The sequence below is a fragment of the Artemia franciscana genome, unplaced genomic scaffold, assembly GCF_032884065.1.
Source record: "Artemia franciscana unplaced genomic scaffold, ASM3288406v1 PGA_scaffold_89, whole genome shotgun sequence".
NCBI lineage: Eukaryota > Metazoa > Arthropoda > Branchiopoda > Anostraca > Artemiidae > Artemia > Artemia franciscana.
The window spans coordinates 1,281,302-1,301,965 of record NW_027062717.1 but is presented as its reverse complement, the minus strand read 5'-3'; the positions used below and the strand labels follow the sequence as shown (position 1 = coordinate 1,301,965).

General features: G+C 33.3%; 1 protein-coding gene across 1 annotated transcript; it reads right to left on the bottom strand.

Moving 5' to 3' along the window:
* Positions 1-15,305: 15,305 nt before the first annotated feature.
* LOC136042246 (A-kinase anchor protein 7-like) lies at positions 15,306-18,518 on the bottom strand. The gene is given in 2 exon segments (XM_065727185.1): positions 15,306-15,755; positions 15,758-18,518. Coding segments are annotated over 2 exon segments (576 nt in total). The 5' UTR covers positions 15,887-18,518; the 3' UTR covers positions 15,306-15,308.
* Between the last annotated feature and the right edge of the window lie 2,146 nt (positions 18,519-20,664).

The window sequence follows — 20,664 nt, the reverse complement described above, 5'->3', positions numbered from 1 at the left end:
ATATTAAGAATTGGTCCATTTAGAAGTGTTGAGAATTCCTTTGACCTGGTCATGCGATTTGACCAAAAGGTTAATTGAGATATTTAAATGTTATTTTCGGAGTTATCTTCAGCGAACATTAGGTATTTTTGTAAACATTTAGGTAGTTGAAGGTCGATCAAGGTATAATTTATATCTGCCTTCCGCATAAGAAGACGGACGTGCTTTCAGTACTTTTCTTTTAAAGTCAGTTGTGTTGACACATTACGGATTATTTTGAAAATTAATGTTTTATGGAAATATAAGGGGTCTTTACAGCTTATTAATTTTTCGAATACATCTGTTTGGGGTGCTATTTTTGACGCAAAATTTTCGTCGCATTTGCTACAGATAATAATTATTTTCTTTAATTCATCATAGTCCTGCTCATGAAGGTGGAATTGCCGACCGTTTTTATTGGATTACTTGCTGAATAATGGGCTTTTTAATCTTTATAAATGCTGTTTAGTATGTTTGGTTCCTCTAATATGACATTTTTATTTTTTCTGATTAGTATTGATAAAAATCTTAAGGGCCATATGACCATAAAGCCTTCTTCGTTATAAATTCTCCAGAAGTTTTCGCGAATCAATCTTGCTATTAGAGGATATTTTTTTGGGGGGGGGGTGTTAAGTAGGGTGGTAAAAGTCAAAGACACAAGTCGTTCTTTACATTGGAAGTCTTCTCTTCTTATTTTAAGTGAAAAGGAACAGAATAACAAGATAAATTAAATTTTAGTTTTTAAATTATTACTAAAGATTATAGAAACTTCAAGTAGTAGGTGAAGGGTTTGGTAACGTAAATTCCTTGTTGCATCCTTAACGGCAGTTTCTAGATTTTTGTCCATTAATTCGTGGTCAATTTTAGACAAGTTTGGCAAACTTTGGGTTTTATACGGAAACCAAGATGTTTGGCTTTTGGGGTATCTTGGGGGAGTTTTTATTGTCCTGTTCTTTACATCAATACTTCTACAACTCTTTAACCCGGTAAGGTTTGGATCACTTAAGGTTCTTTTTAATGACATTATTTTTATCAATATCTGTTAGTTCAAAGCAAGTTAGTTAGTCAATTAGCAATTACCTGGTTGACACTGTGTTTTTCTAGAATTGGTTATGACGTGTTTGTTAAGGGTGTTGATTCTCCTGTTTCACGGTCAGCCAAAATTTTCTTTTAATTTAGTCAGTCCTTCTTTGTCTATTAATTAGAAAAATTACATAAAGGGTGTGGAAATAGCTTGGTAAAATACTGTTTTAAGATCGTCAATGTCATATTTATCCGTGATTCTTAATATTGGTCCATTATTGGTCAGTAGTTTACTTTCCGATTTTAAAAGATAAGGGGTTGTAAATGTTAATTGGAAGTCTTGGTTGCCTACTTCGGAACCATTTTCAATGTACATTAAATATTTCTTTAGAATAGTGGGGATTTGGAGGCTATGTATTGAATGATGAATATCCCTTTTTCTTAAAATTTGCCGTATTTGCTTCCTGCATTGATCTTTTAGACTTAGTTTATTTGGGGCTGTGTGAATTATCTTGTAAATCAATTGCTTACGAAAGCATAGTGGGCTAGCAGTGTCCAGTAATTTTTCATACACAACAATTTCTTTATGCTGTAAAATTTTTGATCCAAAAATTTTCATCATTCATGTAGAACTTAATTGTTACATTTTTTAATTCTATATACTGTTCATCATAAATATAATGGGTTGTATTGTTTACAATCATTAGGTCAAAATCTGCACTGTACCATAAATAATTTTCGTATATTCCCAACAGCATATATTCATTTTCAACTATTTTGTAATTTAAGTCTAACAGCAATTCCAGATACTTCAAAGGCCAAACTATTTTGAAACCTGGTTCTTCTTGCATGTGCCAAAATTTTTCGCGTATTAAGGATGCTATTAAAGGATATTTGTTGGGGGGTGTTGCAAGGAGTAACGCTGCAAAGGTGTATAAAGCGTTTTCGTGCCTATAATTGTAATCTTTACTCATTATATCTTGTGAGAAAGAGCCATATAATAAAATAATCATTCCGTGTATAATGAAGTCTATATTGTAAGTTCCTTATTGCATTTGTTATTGCGTATTCAAGGATTATTTCACGTAGCTCATGGTCTATTACCGAGAGGTTTGGTAAACTTTGGGTTTTATTTGGAATCCACAATTCTTGTCTCGTAGGTACTATGTCTTGGTTGGGTTTTAAAGCATCGGTACTACTTAAGGTTCTTTGTCGCGGCATTTTTCCCCTGTTAGTACTAGTTACGCATATAAGCAGGCTAATTAGCTAATGGGTAATTACCTTTTTCAGCCTGGAGTCCTTCTGGTGCGTCGTCAAAAAAATTATTCATTTTCTTTATTATAATTTAATTTAACTTGTTCACTTTATCACTGGCTGTAACAATGAAGAAGTAGCGTTCAAGGAGTCCTCCCAAGTTGTATGTGGAAAGGCGAGCTGAAACACGCCTAGCCTTTCCACCACAACCCGCAAGGGCGTCCGTTGTCGTTTAATTCCAGGTTAAGTGTATAGTAGACTGCTCCCAACCTCGGTCGCAATTTTAGTTTCTAAATCTAAGTCTTCTTGTTTGGTATGCGCAAGCTATGGCAATATTAATAAGCTTTCTAATTAACGTTTTGTTACTGTTAAATTATTCTTATGGTAAGATATGTTAACAAAGCGATAGGTTATATTATTGGAGAAACTAAGGTTCAAGAATTAGGAACAGTTTCGCCTACTTATCTAGCGAAACGTTCAGTCGACGGGGCAATCCCAATTTTTAGTTGCAAACATTTAGAATTTTATGTCACAAAAAAAGGATTGTTATTCTAAGCATATTTTATCGAATTAGTTTGCAATTAGGAAATTATGGGCAATATACGGGAATACGTTTTATTCTTCAGAACGGTTTACGGGGCCGCTTGTTGGCACTTAATTTCTTTGAGTTATTCTTGGGGTATTGATGCACTTTTTAATAGGTGTTTGTTGAAAGATGATACAAATATATATAAGGTTACTTCAAAGATAAGGTTTAACTTCCTGTTAGGCCAGTGTTAATTATAGAGGTATTGATAAGCTTTAACATTAAGGAAGTATTTTTGCGGTAGAAAAAAAATGTTAATAAAACGGTTGCGCTCTTGTGGTTATTCTTGTTAAAAGGATGATTCGGGATTTACTTAAAATAATCAGCACTTATTGACGAGGTAGGCCAATTTTTTCAATCGGAGGTTTATTAAACTTCCTGAAAGGTATTTTTCTTTTAGGGATGTTTTATTATGGAGTGGTTCCTTGGTGAGGAGAACAAAAATTAAATTAAATTAATTTTTTTGAATCATATCTTGATTTTATCAGTAAATAACTATTTTTATTATACCCCAGGATAATAGACTGCTTGTTAACAATCTATTAATGAAATTCTGGTTTTTTTGACAACTTGGCCTGACCTTGTTGTTACTTTTTCTTCCGTAGACTCAGTTTTTTTCTTTGGCTTCGCTAGCGATATTAAATCAAATTTTTTTTATTGTTTCTTAAGGAATTTTTGACCTTTTAGTTGCGCCTTTTTAGCTTGGACAGTTGCACTATGTGGTCTTATTCCTTCCAAGTCCTTGAACTTATCTGGGTCTGATCCACTGTCCGTATCTGAGGAACTAGTACTTGTGGATTTATTTCCTGGTTCCTTTGAAGAAGAAGTTTGAGATTTAGGTGTTGACCCTGCTTGACCTTCATAAATTTCTTCTCCTCGCGAAGTAGAGGGTTTACTAATTGATTCGTCTTGTTGATTTCTTGGCTCGGGAGAATTGAAGGATTCTTGGGAGCTTTGGGAGGATTCAAATGTTTTCTTGGGATGCCTCCATTGTTTGAAAGCCATATCCTCAGGGGGGTGGGGTATTGATTGCATCATGTTTTCCTTCCAAGATACCCAATCCTTTGGTTTTGCTTTTGAAACAGTTATATCATGATACTGGTGTTCACTAGTAGCTGTACTAGCATTAAATGTACTTTGTCTAGTTTTAATTGGGTAATTAATAAGATCCATGGCTTCTCGTAATGTTTGTCTTTGGGGCTGGTTTACCCTTTTTGACTCTATGTTACCAGGAGTCTGTACAGCCTTATTTAATTCATCGTGTAACGAAAAAGGTGTGTCTATTGGTGTGACAGGGTGTACCAAATTGTCGGGGAAACGTTTTGGAGGATAAGGGGTTGATATTCTATCTGAGAAAAATTGTGTTTGTGGAGAAATCGTATAGTCCAAAGCTTCTGACTCCTCACTTGAAGATGAGTCGGCTTTTTTACGTCTCTGCGTGACGGGGGTACTTTGGGGGGGGGGTGTAACCATATTTGTCATCGTTAGAAATTCATTAAATTTCTCCTCGTCACTACTATTCTCAAAATATCCTTGTTTAAAATTAAAAGGTTTAAGCTCACTTAATCTAGAGCGAGGTGGCTCATTTTCGTCTTCCGAGGTATTCGATGTTGAAGGTTGAGGGGCCCATGTTTCTGTGAATTTTGCCCTTTTTATACGACTAACATGCGTTTTATAGATTTTTCCCGTTTTTGGTTTCAATAGTTTAAATGTCACGTTATTATCATATTTTTTAATTATTCTGTAGGGCCCGGTATATCGATCCGAGATCTTCTTGCCGTCCGATTTGTTTTCATTTTTAAGTAAACACAATCTCCTACTTGAAAATTGAGTTCACCTTTGACATTATGGATATTTTTGGCCTCTTGTTTCCTTTTTGATTTTTCTATTTCTTGCTTTACAATTTTATAAGTTTTTCTCATTCTGTTAATAAATTCTTGCTTATAGTCTTCAGAGTCATTATAGTATTGTCTTGATTCTATAATTTCATTATACGGGATTCGAATATCTCGTCCGAATAATATATAAAATGGGTTATCCCGTATAACTGGGGAACAGGCTGTATTAATCATATTTGTTAAATATGGTAAGGTTTCGTGCCAATCCCTCCGATTTTCTTTTGTATAAATGCTTAAGATATTAGAGAATAGCTTGTGTCTGTTCTCGATTTTTCCATTGGCCTGGGGGTGATAGGGGGTTGTTACCAATTTATTTATTTGAAGAAAAGACATTAAATCCTTGGTCACTTTTGATACGAAATTAGGACCATTGTCGCTTAATACTGTATAAGGAATACCGAAATTAAGAAACATTTTAGCAAGGGCCTTACTTGTGGCAAAAGCACTTTGGTTTTTCAAAGGTTTAGCAAATGTGAAACCAGAAAAATGATCGATTACTGAAAGTACGCAGGTGTGTCCTTTGTTGGACGTGGGTAATCCTCCACTAGTACCATATAAATCAAAAGAAACTATATCAAATGGAAACCTGGCCATAGGAGTCCTTCCAATACTTGGATTAGGGTAAATTTGGGGATTCTTTCTTAAATTAAAATGTTTCACAAGTATTGACATAATTCTTCAACTTTGTTAAGGCTGAAGTGACGAAAAAGTATTGTTTTAATCTATGGAAAGTCTAATCTAATCCCAAATGACCTCCCACATCAGAATGAAAAAATTCAAAAGCGGGTTTTCTAAAAAATTGGGGTAAAACTGGTACGATGAAAGTTTGATTTCTGTTATTGCTATCGGTCAATATTCTACATAATATTTTTTCATCCAAATCATAATAATAATTATCAATTTCTTTTTTGAAAGCTTTCATTTCATCAGGTAGCTCTTTATCATACAAGAAATATTCTATTAGAGCAGCGCAAGTATTGTCTTTCTTTTGATATATTTTTATATTATTTAAGGAAAGCGGGGTGTCTTTGTGTTCTTGCTCAACCGAATTATTAGGTTTTCATTTTTAAACTTTTACTTTTTGGAGGATATTTTGCTTTTATTGTGTTTACTTCTTCGTTTTCATTTTCAGCGGGAGTATTATCTGGAATCCTACTAAGATAATCACATGGGGCGTTTTTTCCCTTAAGATGTCCAAATTCATAATCCAGATCTTGGATTTTTAGTATCCATCTTGCGAGTACACCCGTCGGCTTTTTGAAAGTTTGCAAGTATTGCAGGCTTTTATGGTCCGAACGCAGTTCAAATTTTCTGCCTACAAAATAGTGTCTGAGTTTGTCCAAATGGTGGATAATGGATAGCAATTCGAGCTGTGTAGCAGAATAATTACTTTCTCCGGGTGTGAGGGTACGAGAAGCGAATAGGTTCTGAAGTTAGAGCCTTTTTTAAATGATCTAATGAATCCTGAGCTATTTAGACCAAGTAATTTTTTATGGGTTCCCTCTAGTGAGGTCCGTTATAGGTTTCGCTTCTTGTGCCTAATTCCTTATAAACTTTCGAAAATAACTCATTAGACCTAAGATTCCACGTAATTGTTTAATAGTTTGGGGGGGGGGTATATTTTCAACAGATTTTATCTCTTCAGGGTCTGGGGAAATTTGTCCTTGTGTTACAACTACAACTAAAAATTTTAGTTTTGTTTGTAAAAGATTTAGTTTTTCTGGTCTACATTTTAAATTACCTTCTCTGAATTTCTCGAATACTTTTGCAAGGGTTACTAAACGGTCTTCTGGACCTTTGTCCATTGCTATGACATCATCCACGAAGCTAATGATATTATTTAGACCTCTTAATAAATAAAGAAGGCGTCTACACAATGCACTTGAACTAGTTTTTAGTCCAAACAGAACTCTTAAGTATTCATAAAAGCCACATTCTGTTGTAGAAAAAGCAGTTTTGTAAAAATCTCCCTCTGCTATTTTTACTTGATGATAGCCTTGTGTCAAATCCAGGGAAGTAAATATTATATTTTTATTTGATATTAAATCTAAAATTTCATCCATTCTAGGCAGTGGAATTTGTCACTGACTACCTGTTTATTTAGGGCTCTATAATCTACTGCTAGTCTAAGGTCATCATTTTTCTTTGGCACGAGTATAACGGGTGCAGAATATGGACTTATACTGGTCTTATGACTTCATTCTTTTCGTGTTCCTGTATTTTATTTATTAGCCATTCTTTATGTTTATAAGGAATACGGTAGGGCTGCTTTGCCACTGGTAGCCCCGTAGTTTGTATTGCGTGTTCATAAAATGGGATAAGTCCTATGTCATCTTCAGATGTCGAGAAAACTTCTTTATGTTCCCATAATAAGTCGCATGATTTTTGTTTCAACAGAATGTCTGTTATGTGACTTAGTTCGAATTTTTCAAGAAACTGAATTCTTGTCAGGGGGTATTCCTTGTTAGCTTGAATATTTATATTATTCACTAAGTTTTTTTCCGAATTTTTCCTATTATTTATATCAGTTTCCGATACCACTTGTATCTCTACTAAGCATGTTCCTTTCCTTAGGGTAATCATGTCACTTGCGTGAGTGTTCGTTACCCAAATGTAACCTACACCCTTTTCGTGATTTATAATATGTTCTTCACAGGTTATATATTTTGGGATGTCCTCCAGCGGTGAGGCTACCCAGATTTAATTTTTATCATTAATGGGTGCTAATATTTGAGATATTTGAACTCTCTGCATAGATTTTGGGGGAATTTTAGTTTTTCTTAATATAAATCCATAATATTTTTCGTTATGATTTTCTTCTATTGATTTTAATATATTATCTGCTGGTTTTTTTCTGGGGTTTTCTATATTTGCTAGTTTTTTCCATAAATAAGAAATTTCTTGAATTTGTTTCTTCCTATACTCTTTCATGTTACCTATGTTCTCCTTTACCTTGTTTGCTTGTATGTTATTTATTATTGATTTGGTTCCCGTCGGATAGATAAACTTTGAATTTGCTACATCTAATAATATTTTATTGACATTTTATTAAATTAATTATATTAATAAAATTATATTTTATTGACATTATTTTATTAAATTTTCATCTTAAATTCAGTGAATAAATATAAGAGTCAAGTTGAGGCTCAGCACAAATGGTGCAGCAAGAGTCACAAGGTATCTATATCTTAAGTGCCTTAAACCCAAATTACGGATACATAATTTGGGTGCTCTTCTTAGTATTCTTATTGCCTCTTCTTATCTTATAAGGATAAAGGCACAAATGATTTGACAGTGCCATTCTGGAACCACTGTCAACATTTTCCTTCAAAAAAGGATAACTTAGTTGTGATTTGGAATACCATCTATTTTGCAAAGTTTCACTTTTATAAAACACATATTTTTAAAGGTCATCAAAGGTCAGGGCCTTCTAGAGGGAGAAGGAGTGGAGGTAGTTGCTTCAACATACCTTCCCAGGACATACTTTAGTCTGTAGATTCATCCCTGAATGTTTAATTTTCATAACCTAAACCCTTTCTGAGATAGCAAGAAGTCAATTAACTAGAATTTTACAATAACATCATTATCTCTCTTCATTTTTGTGAAATGGTACAACTGCAAATCCTTAAAAGTATGAACAAAAAGGCCCACAGACAACCATCAAAGCCTTTACTATACCCATTACTTTGTTCTATCCTCTCAATGAACCATAAAAGCACAATAGTAGAGAAAGGTCAGAGGCTAGGCCTATTAAAAATATACTTGGTTAAAACACATGGCAATTGTAATTTAGATCATTTTAAATACTTAATTAGCTCTTTTTCATAAATTTTTCTTTGTAATTTTCTCTTTAGCTTTTTTTGCTGTCCCTGGGGCACTTGCATGCTACCCCTAGATCTAGCCATATTTAAGGGTGGGCAATAACCTTTATTTTCTTAAGATATTTCCATCTGAGGAGTCTTTAAGCTATAATTTTACCAATATTAAATTCTACTATTCAATTAATAAGAACATAAGAAATTTACTAGGCTAATAATCATTCCTGATCTATTCTAACCCAACACAAAACTTAAGGAAAAAGTGAAAAGGCCTTCTTATATAGCTCACTTTCGCCCATAGACTGAAAAATCATAAGAAGATAATTACCTTCTTAACAGCTTTTCGCCAAGCAACTTCAAGAAGAGTTTTCTTCAAAAGAGTTTGCGAAAACTTTTCCTTTAACATTTACAATAGGTTTTACATTTTTTCTTTCGGCTACTTTTATCACTAAGTCCTTTCTTTACTTTATTTTTCTTTATATTCACCATATTCATTTTAGCTACATCTTACTTCACATTCTAATAATTTAAATTTTGCAATGAAAATGTCGCACCATCTATATTTGAAATTACAATATTCTGCCATCGCTAACGTGTTACGGGGGGGGGGTTGGTGAAATAAACGAGTTTGGTGATAACTTTAGCTTAAGGGGGATTTTTACCGTGAGGTGCTTGGGACTTTTCTAAGTCTTGGTAGCTTAATGTGGGTATGAGATATGGGAGCTAAATTACTAATAGAATAAAAAGGACTTGTAGATAATCCCCAGCAACCTGGGAGACAGAATCATCTCAGTGATGTTCGAGGTCTCCTGAAATAATACAGGTTCCCTTGGGACCGAACCTGACGACTAGAGGAACTGTACCTGATGCCCTAGTACATAGACAAAAGATGATTAAGGACAATAAGATTTATTTACTTACAACATACAATTGTGGATAAAACAGCTCCAACAATTTATAGCATGAAAGGGTGCACATGAACACTGGAACTTGACTATTATAAAACTCTCCTGAAACTGAACTACTAACTGCCTGCGTAGAACTAATATAAGTCTAACGCGATTTCTAAACAAGAACTTGGCGGACAGGCTTGGTGACCTGGGCGGTTGACCTCTACCACTAAAATGTTGCAATACTACTGGTAGTCTCCAATCATGATACTTTGACTAGTCTCCGCACCCAGAAGTTATTTTCGTAACAAGGATTTCCCTTCTTGTTTTGAGTTAAAAAAAACAAAGTTCAAATAAACCCGTTGGTTGGTTCCAAAAGGAACATTTAAATTGTGTCTAAAGGCACGTAGTCCACAAAATATTGAATAACTGCTGAATTCTATAAGATTTTACTTAAAATCTTTTTCTAATTTAAAATTTACTAAAGGGGTATGACTGAGAAATTTAGTCCTGAATTTAAGAGTTTTTTAGAGGAGTATAGATGAGAGATTTGGTCCTGTATTTGAGAATTTCTACGGGGGTATGAATGAAAGATTTGGTCCTGAATTTTATAGAGGGGGGGGGCTGGTCTACATGTTACATATCCTCTTTCCCGTTGTAGATTGATGTACTCATCAATCAGTCTAATCCCTTTCTTTAAACATTGCATTTAATCCTTATTGTCCATAAAAAAAAATTATTCTAATTCCCTAACCTTATAATGATGATTTAAAATTTAAGAAATATTTTCCTTCACCTTGTATATATGTCCTGCACCTAGCACTAAAAAAAATTACATAACAACAGCACTTGACATTAACTGTTATTACACATGAATACCTGGTTCCAATTGTTTGCTTTTATTTGAATTATAAACAATTTTAACTGTTATATTTAATTTTCAATTGATCCCAGGCATTTTAACAATGAAATGTAAAATATACAGCATTATATAAAAAATTACCACTGGTACCACTATTTGGCACTTTTAAATGTTCATCACTTATCATATTGGAATATTATTTTCACACCAATCACAATTTTTGTGTCCTTGTCCTATTTACTGATTGAACTAATATAATGTCATTTTCTAATCTATCACCTTTAAGTGTTTTTGTTGCTTAAAAATTTAGTAATTGTAAAGACTGTCTTGTTTTTACGCTTATACAAAATGGGAAGCGCGGGACCCGGAATCACCTATGCCCAGCAGTTTAAGTACAAAAGTAACGCCGGTACTACGGCTCTTCCGTCCCGTTCCCGCTCTCTTCTGCATTTTAAGCGTTATCTTTATTGACTTTAATTCAATCGACTTAGTTAGTATTTAAGACCTTACTTTGTAGTTGATTCCTAAGTTTTTAAACTAGGATTTAGGATGTTCTGTTCTAAATCTTCATCTAGGTCTGTGACGTTGCTGATATGGATTTCCATATTGAATTTCCATCTATGGTGCCTTCGTGGGTATGTTGTGGTTGTATCCGCTGGCTGGATGTTACGTCTTCTCTAGTCTACAGTGTTCAGTCAGAAAGATGAATATGATTGTAGTAAATAGATGGTTCTATCTGTGATGTCACTTGGGTGATAGTTGTCTGGTTGAATCAGATGTGTTTTTCGGGCATTCTTCGGTGGTTGATAAGTCATGATAGGTGTTTTCCAGTTTTTGACCATGACGTATCGTCGGCCAATGTCAAGAGTATGCCAAATTCTGTAATAAAAAATTTCCAAGCAGAATCATGTTGTCTACACATAATATGGTACTAGCGATACGATAATATGAAGCATTATTATAACATAAAATTGCATAATAATAACATAAAATTGCATAACAGTAATATTATTTAAAAATTCAAAGGGAAATTGAATGTACAATTTCTAATAAGAAATTTTAAATTCTAATAATTTTTCAGGTACTTTCGAAGTGACGTGAGGTATATGAGGTTATATAGTAATTAAGAATATTTTTATGTGTATTACACTATTACTATATTATTATGATTACATGTAAATATAAAAACACTGAACAAAAGAGGGTGGTTAAATATAAGATTACATAGAGGTCTTAATTTTATCCAATTTTCTGAACTTCCAATGCACGATTTGTCGAAAAGTAATACAATTTTGCATCATAGCCTTTCAAACACCATGCCTTGGAATATTTTTAGTTTGAAAATAGAGTAGTAAAATTACAAGAGACGACCTCTTAAATCTCTTGCACATAAGAAAGGAAAGGAACTAATTTTTCATGCTTGTTGGAGGTCTATATTTACATAAGAATTTCTGCCAAGAGTATTTTTGATGTATATGCCAAAAAGAAATAGAGTATATTGCATCATAGCCTTTTAGCTGTTATACACCAACAATATTTCCTACAGTAGGGAAAGGATATTAATGTACGGGAAAAGACCTCTCAATTTTCCCGTATTCTTTCACCCTCCCTGTTATAATGGCTTAAATATCATCAGGAGCAGTAGGGTTTAATTGATGCATCTCTTTTGCTTCAATTACATCATTTTTTATCCTTTTTCGCTTCAGGAGTTTCCCATAGTTAATTGTTAGTAGCGCTCTTATTGTTAGTGAAATAAGAAATACCATGAATATAGTGATTATAATATTATACCATGAGTTTGGTGAGAACAATCCGTACTGGCTCTCCACGTATTTCAACCTTTGGTCTTCGTCAGTGAATAAGGGTATTTGCATATCTAACGCTTCCTTTATTTTTGTTAATTGCATTGTACCTTTAATCTTTTCTATTTTTGGCCATATGGATGTTTTAGATTCCTCATCATTTATATTCGGAATCGTGAAGGATAAGTTTATTCCTTGAAAGTTTATTATTTTTGGGCTCATGACGTTAGTGCTGGTTGTGATTAGAGATGTTTGGACTGTTGTTTCTTTAGTTACAAGTCTGCAACCTTGTTTGATTGTAATAGTTCCAACGTCCTGTAACAATATTTCGGTTCGATAACTGGGGTCAATTTTTTCTGTATTGTTGTAGCAGGATAGGGTTCCTACCGTCTATTTAGGTACTGTAAATAACCATAATTCGTTCCGTAAATTAATGAAAGTTTCTCTTTTGGTATTTCCTATTAAGGCTTCACAAGAATCGGGAATATTTTGTTGCTGTGATTCCTTTAGGAATAGATCTAGCTTGCATGATCCTATCTTTACGTTATATATAGGTAATGTTAGTTGGCAGACCAAATTTTTAAATGACACGCATTCTTTTAATTCTTCGGCATTTGCTAGGGCGTATTTTCTTCTGTCTTGATCTATTAACATATATTCCGCTTCTGGGATGATGCTCATGAAGGAGTTTGTCTCTTTAATGTTGATGGGGAAGATAGATATTTTGTACAAGTCATATAAGGATTGTTGATTAATTAATGGAATTGTGACTACTGCAAACACTTGTTCATTAATCTCGGTGATATGCACCTTTTTTTTGGTATAATATAAAAACAAGTTAGCTACTTCTGGTTCTACCGGTAAGTGGAGACCAAATGTTAAGTGAATTTTTATTTCGTTTAGGATTTTCTTAAGGTCCGAGGGATTTACTAAGTCGTAAGAAAGGGATCTTTCTGTTAATTCAAATAACGCGAATTCAAATTTACTGACATCAGTAGCTAAGTTCAACAAAGACATAATAGCAACGTCAAGTGACATCATTGTTAGGCTGGAGTCAGAGATTACTCTGTCTACTTCATTTTTTAAATAGTTCATTGTGTTAACTGTTCTTGAGATTTTCTTGGATATGGCCTCAATTTTGTCTTTTTGATAGTTGGCGATACTTGCTTGTATTTTTTGTACATGTAGTGTTGTATTCATGGCTGTGTTGAGCCTTTTAACATTATCTCTTAATATATTTAAATCTTCTTCGGTTGACAAACCGAATAGTCGAAAAGCAAGCTCCCCTACTATTGGGATTAAACTTGTTGATCTTTTATATTTACTCCTCCGGAAAAATACTTCGAATATACGTGTTGTGCTTTGTTTAAGTTTTTGTATTTCTGTATTGAATAGTTCAAATAACGCTTCCAATCTTTGTCTATATAATATGAGGAATGCCTGATGAGTTGATATTTTATGAGCATTTTCCATGGTTAATTCCGGGAGGGGTTCTAATTCATTCTTTGCTAGTTTTTCAGCCATGGCCAGTCGTGCGCAAGTTTTTTTTACTGTCTATAGTCCAACATTCTCTCCAGTGATTTTCATCTTGGCATTTTTCGTCTCCTTCCATGCATTGTGTTCTGCCATAGTCGGTGTCGACAAAAGGGATTTGCAATCTAACTTGTGTTCTTCCTTTCTTCGTTGACGTCCATATCCAGCTAGTTGATCGATATGGTTGCCTTACTGCTATTAAAATTTCATCGTTGTTATTTGGCATTAGTAAACCAGGGAAAATTTCTGTAGTAATTTCTGACATTGAGGTGTCTAACTCTATTGGTTGTGGTTCAGTAGTCGTGGGGTTTGAAGTGGGGAATGTTTCTTCTTCTTCAACCGTTGGGGATTCAGTTTCGATTGTTGTTGATGCAATTTCAGTTTCGGATGTAGTTTCCTCGTTTTGAGTATTGTATTTCCAGTAGGTAGTCGTTTCATATTTTCTTGAGGTACTTTTTGAGGTTTCCATTGGTTTGTTTTCTGTGGTTATTTCTGTATCGGTAGTAAGACGTAGGATACGGGAGGTCGTGTTGATTTTGGTTGCTTCTGTTGTAACGTTAATGACCCTACAGAAGTATTGACATTTGAATTTATATTTTGGTTTGGTAGTACCGTTGGTAGAATTTGATGATATTTCTATATTTTCTATTCCCTTTATTATTTGTGGTATTTTATTTGTATGTGTAGCAAGGCCAGATTCAATTTTGGTTGTTTGGGTTTCAGTAGGAGCGGTTCCTTGTGTGTTTAGGGGAATTTCTGTTACATCTTTTGTTTTGACTTCTGTTGGCTTTATTTCAGAATAATTTACTTCTTCTTGTACGGGTTTCTTTTCAGCCTTGTTAGCTTGTTTTGGTCCATTCCAAAGTTCTTTGAAGAAATTCCACATTGTGGGCAATTCGTTTAATAATGCATATTGTCTGTCGTAAAATTTCTTTTTTCTAAGTTGGGTCTTAATTGGTTTAATTATATTTTGGGTCTCTTTATCGTTATCTGAGTTTAGGTTTTCGTTAATTGATCTTTTTTTCTCTTTTCAATGGCTTTCCCGAGTATTATAGCTTTATCAATTTCGGCCATTTTTGCATCAAAATCATCAACTATTCTTTTTATTTTGATTTTGGGATAGGTAGGGGATGGTATTTCTTTCTTTTCTGTATGGTTGCTTTTGCTTGCTTGTAGTCCCTTGTCTGATTTTAAAAATTGAAAAATTGATTCTTTCAGGTCATATGTATTTCTCTCCAGTCTTATAACTTGTTGGAACAATGTTTCAAATGGTTTAGGGTCTAGCTTCATAAATATTTTCCAAGCGTTGTTACTAGTTAGCGTTGTATACATTTTATCAAATGTATTTGGTACTTTTAAAATTAATGAAAAAAAAAATTATTTTTATAACGCGCTATAGTTACATATAGTTTGGCCAGTAAAATCCTTACAAGATTAGCGGTTTTGGTAATTTTAAACATATTTAAATTACTGTAGGCATATGGATAAAGATAGTTATATGGAGGTTATTTTTTAGTAATGTTAGTGTTGGTAAGCGTAATTTATTTATAAATTTATTACCTTAAAAATATATTTCCTGTTTCGTTCTCTTTTCCTTTTCCTGAAACGTTTTTTTTTTTCAAATTCAGTTGCATTTAGGGGCTTTTTGTCCAAATGTTATTTCTGATATTATTTCGTAATAATTTTCTTTGCTTTTTGGCCCGAACATAGATAATAGCTGTATACTCTTTACTAGTTCCCTTCCAAATCTCATATTTTTAAAGTTGGAAGATAGGGAGGGGTGAAGTTTTCTCGCCTCTTTCCTTAGCTTGTTTACTTTTCTTATGTCTACTAACGTTAAATGTGGCTTCCAGCCTTCTTGATTTGCGAGTTGTACACCGCTCTTGGTAATTTCTTTAGTAATTTCTTCTATAACTGAATTTAAGCGTGTTTTGACTACATTTTCATTCTCTAATTTTGCATATAGAATTTGCTCAAAGAAATCTCCGATGCCTTGAAAATCAAGGTATAGTTTTTCATTTGTAAAATCTTGTTCATATTTTTCTATGGCTTTGACGAAAGCATTTTTTCGACTTCAACTTCGCTATTATTTTTTAGATGTAAGACTTTTAACGTTAGATGGAAAGAGCTTTGTTTGATTAAGGCTTTTGTTAAGGTAGGATTTTTTTCTATTATATGATTTTGGAAAATTGAAGTATTCATCCTTATTTGAGCGTTTTTAATCTGGACGGCGAGAAAGTAATTTTGTCGAGGTTCTTTCATTATTCCAGGTCTTTTGATAAGTCCAATTTCTAAAAAAAATTAAGTTGGGTTATTTTAATAATCGTTAGGTGGAGTTAAACATGTTTTTATAAACAATTTCACGGGATTGGCTGTGTGATTAATTAGGGGTTCAAAGGTTTGTTCTACTGTTGATTTCATAATTACTTGGAATATTGAAAATTAGCCCATTTAGACGTGTTAAGAATTCTTTTGATTTTGGAATGTGAGCTGACCAAAAGGTTAATTCAGATATTTGACTGTTATTTTCGGAATTATCCCCAGAGAACATTAGGTATTGTTGTAAACTTTTAGGTATTTGAAGGTCCGTCAAAGAATAATTTATATCTGCCTTCTGTATAAGAAGAATTACGTGCTTTCTACATTCTTCCTTTAAAGTCTGATATGACACATTACGGATTATTTTGAAAATTAATATTTTATGGAAATATAAAGGGTCTCTACAGCTCATTAATTTTCCGAATACGATTACATCTGTTTAAGGCGCTATTTTTGACGCAAAATTGTCGTCGCATTTGCTACAGGTAAAGATTATTTTTTTTTAATTCATCATAGTCCCGTTCATAGAGGTGGAATTGCCGGCCGTTTCCTATTAAATTACATGCTGAATAATGGGTCTTATAATCTTTGTAAATCTTGTGTAGTATGTTTGATATTTCCAACATGACATTTTTATTCCTTCTTATTAGTATTGACAAAAATCTTAGGGGCCATATGATCGTATAGCCTCTTTCGTTGTAGATTCTCCAGAAATTTTTGCTGATCAATTTTGCTATTAGAGGGTATTTTTGAGGGGGACTTTGTCAAGTAAGGTCGTAAAAGTCCGAGACGCAAGTTGTTGTTTACATTGGAAGTCTTCTCTTCTTATTTTACATCTAAATGAACAAAATAACAAGATGAATAAAATTTTCGTTATTAAATTATTACTGACAACTATAGGAACTTCAAGTAGAAGGTAGAGAGTTTGGTAACGTAAATCTCTTGTTGCATTCTTAACGGCAGTTTCTAAATCTTGGTCCAATAATTTGTGGTCAATTTTAGACAAATTTGGCAAACTTTGGGTTTTACACGGAAACTAAGTTGTTCGGTTCTTGGGGTATCTTGGGGGAGTTTTTATAGTCCTAGTTTTTACATCAAAACTTTCCCCAATCTTCAACCTGGTAAGGTTGGGATAACTTAAAGTTCTTTTTAATGACATTATATATTTTTTTTTCAATATCTGTTAGTTATAAGCAAGTTAGTTAGTTAATTGGCGGTTACCTGATTGACACTGGTTTCTTCTAGAATTGCGTATGACGTGTTTATTAAGGGTATTGATTTTTCCTTTTTCGCAGCCAACCAAATTTTCTTTGATTTTAATCAGTCCTTCTTTGTCTATAAATTAGAAAAATTACATAAAGGGTGTGGAAATAGCTTACTGAAACACTGTTTTAGGATCGTCAATGTCATAATTTTCCGTAATTCTCAAAATTGGTCCATTATTGGCCAGTAATTTACTTTCTGATTTTAAAAGAAAGGGGGTTGTAAATGTTAATTGGAAGTCTTTGTTGTCTACTTCGGGACCGTTTTCAATGTACATTATATATTTCTTTAGGACAGTGGGGATTTTGAGGCTATGTATAGAATAATGAATACCCCTTTTTCTTAACATTTGCCGTATTTGCTTCCTGCATTGATATTTTAGACTGAGTTTATTTGAGGCTGTGTGAATTATCTTGTAAATCAATTGCTTACGGAAGCATAGCAGGCTAGCTGCGTCTAGCAATTTTTCATACACAATGACGTCTTTATTTGGCAAAATTTTTGATCCAAAATTTTAATCATTTATGTAGAATTTAATTGTTACATTTTTTAATTCTATATACTGTTCATCATAAATATAATGGGTTGTATTGTTTACAATCATTGGGTCAAAATCGGCACTGTACCATAAATAATTCTCATATATTCCCAACAATATATTTTCATCTTCAACTATTTTGTAATTTAAGTCTAGAAGCAACTCCAGAAACTTCAAGGGCCAAAATATTTTGAAACCTGGTTCTTCTTGCGTGTGCCAGAAGTTTTCTCGTATTAAGGATGCTATTAAGGGATACTTAGCGGGGGGCGTTGCACGGAGTAGGGCTGCGAAGGTGTATAAAGCATTTTCGTGCCTATAATTGTAATCTTTATTCATTATATCTTGTGAAAAAGAGCCATATAATAAAATGATCATTCCGTGTATAATGAAATCGTCTTTAAGAATGAGGAGAACTTGTAATAAAGAACTTAAAGTATTATATTGTAAGTTTCTTATTGCATTTTTTATGGCGGATTCAAGGATTATTTCACATAACTCATAGTCTATTACCGAGAGATTTGGTAAACTTTGGGTTTTATTTGGAATCCAAAATACTTTTCTCGTAGGTATTAAGTCTTGGCTGGGTTCTAAAGCATCGGTACTACTTAAGGTTCTTTGTCGCGCCATTTTTCCCCGGTTAGTACTAGTTACGCGTATAAGCAGGCTAATTAGCTAATGAGTAATTACCTTTTCAGCCTGGAGTCCTTCTGATGTTTCGTCTATAAAATTGTACATTTTCTTTATTGTTTGAATTTTTTTGATTTTAATTCATTTTTATACGCGTCTTTTTTTGCTTCTACTGATTTTTTTCGCTTTAAGAAAATGTTATTTCCCCTTACTGGATATTCTTGAGAAGATGGGTCATACATAAATTTGGCATAATGTCAGATTTCATCTAAGGGGTGGTATATTCCTTCGTACTTGATACAATTTTTATTTTCTTCGATTTTATAACAAATTTTAGGTGGTCTACATTTTCAATTAAAAGTAGATCGGTTTGATTTGGGCCCTTACAAAACCAATAGCTTATATTAAATCTTTGTTGTGGTTTTCTTATTAATAGTTGAAGGCTTGTTAAATTCTTTCCTTTATTACTTTTATTCAAATATTTTATTTTTACTTTTCCTCTCGCGGGTTGGTACTTAGGGGTATTTGCTAATTTTAAGCCAAATCTATACGTATGAGGTTTCAGCGTTTCAGCGTACACTTCTTTACCATTCTCGTCTTGAACTAAGATCGCAGCTGCGTATATAACATTTTCTTTAGCATGAACAATTGAAATAAATTCCGTATCTATAATTGCTTTGGACATATTTTGGTAGTAGATGGGGTACTCAATTAAATTAAGAGGGATTTAATAACTTGGAGAAATTGGAAGCGAGAAAAAGAAATATTTTGTAAGTTACAAATCAGAAACACCAAGTAATAAGCAGAGAAATACAACGTATTAGGATTTATTCAAATTTGTTTAAAAAATGTGCGAGTATTGTATATTCTGGATAGAGTTGGTTGGTATAATATGGATTGAAACAATGAAGAAACAGTAATTGGGAGATCGGCCAGATACAATTTAAAATTTGGTGGAACTTAGACAAAATTCGTAAGCAGTATCTGCATCAACTACCTACTATTGGCTTACGGGGAATTTGGATTACAATTTAATTTTGCTTGTTCACTTTATCACTGGCTGTAACAATGAAGAAGTAGCTTTCAAGAAGTCCTTTCAGGTCGTATGCGGAAAAGCAGGCTGAAACACGCTAAGCTTTTCCACTACAACCCGTAAGGGCGTCCGTTGTCGTTTAATTCCAGGTTATGTGTAAGGTAGACTGCTTCCAACCTCGGTCGCAATTTTAGCTTCTAAATCTAAATCTTCTTGTTTGGTATGCGCAAGCTATGGCAATATTAATAAGCTTTCTAATTAACGTTTTGTTATTGTTAAATTATTCTTACGGTAAAATATGTTAACAAAGTGACGGGTTATATTATTGGAGAAACTAAGGTTCGAAAATTAGGATCAGTTTCGCCTACTTATCTAGCGAAATGTTCAGTTGACGGGGCAATTTCAATTTTTAGTTGTAAATATTTAGAACCTTCTGTTACAAGAATAAGGGGTTTTTATTTTAGGGATATTTTATCTGATCAGTTTGCTATAGGGAAATAGTAATTAGAAAATTATGGTCAACCAATAGGAACACGTTTATTTCTTGGCACTAGTTTGCGAGGGTGCTTCTTTGCGCTTAATTCTTTGATTTATTTTTGGGGATAATAATGCACTCTTTATGAGGTGTTGAAAAGTATAAGTTACTCTAAATATAAGGTTTAAATTTTTGTTAGGCCGGTGTTAATTATAGAGGTATTGATAATCTTTAACTTTAAGGAATTATTTTATGGTTAAGAAAATGTTAATGAAGCAGTTGCACTCTTGTGATTATTCTTGTTAAAAAGAATGATTCGGAACTTACTTAGAATAATGAGCCTTTTTGACAAGGTAGGCCAATTTTTCAATCGGAGTCTTAGCAAGCTTTCTGGAAAATACCTTCTTTTAGGGGTGTTTTATTACAGAGTGGTTTCTTAGCGAGAAAAAAAATTAAAGTAAAAAAAAAATTTTGAATCATATAATGATTTTATCATTAAATGAATATTTTTATTGTACCCCAGACTGATAGATCGCTTATTAAAAATCTAATTTATCTGGTTTTTTGACAACTCGGCCTGACCTTGTTGTTACTTTTTCTTCAGTAGACTCAGTTTTTTCCTTGCCTTCGCTAGCGATATTAAATCAAATTTTTTATATTGTTTCTGAAAAAAATTTTGACCTTTCAGTTTTGCCTTTTTAGCCTGGGCAGTTGCACTCTGTAGT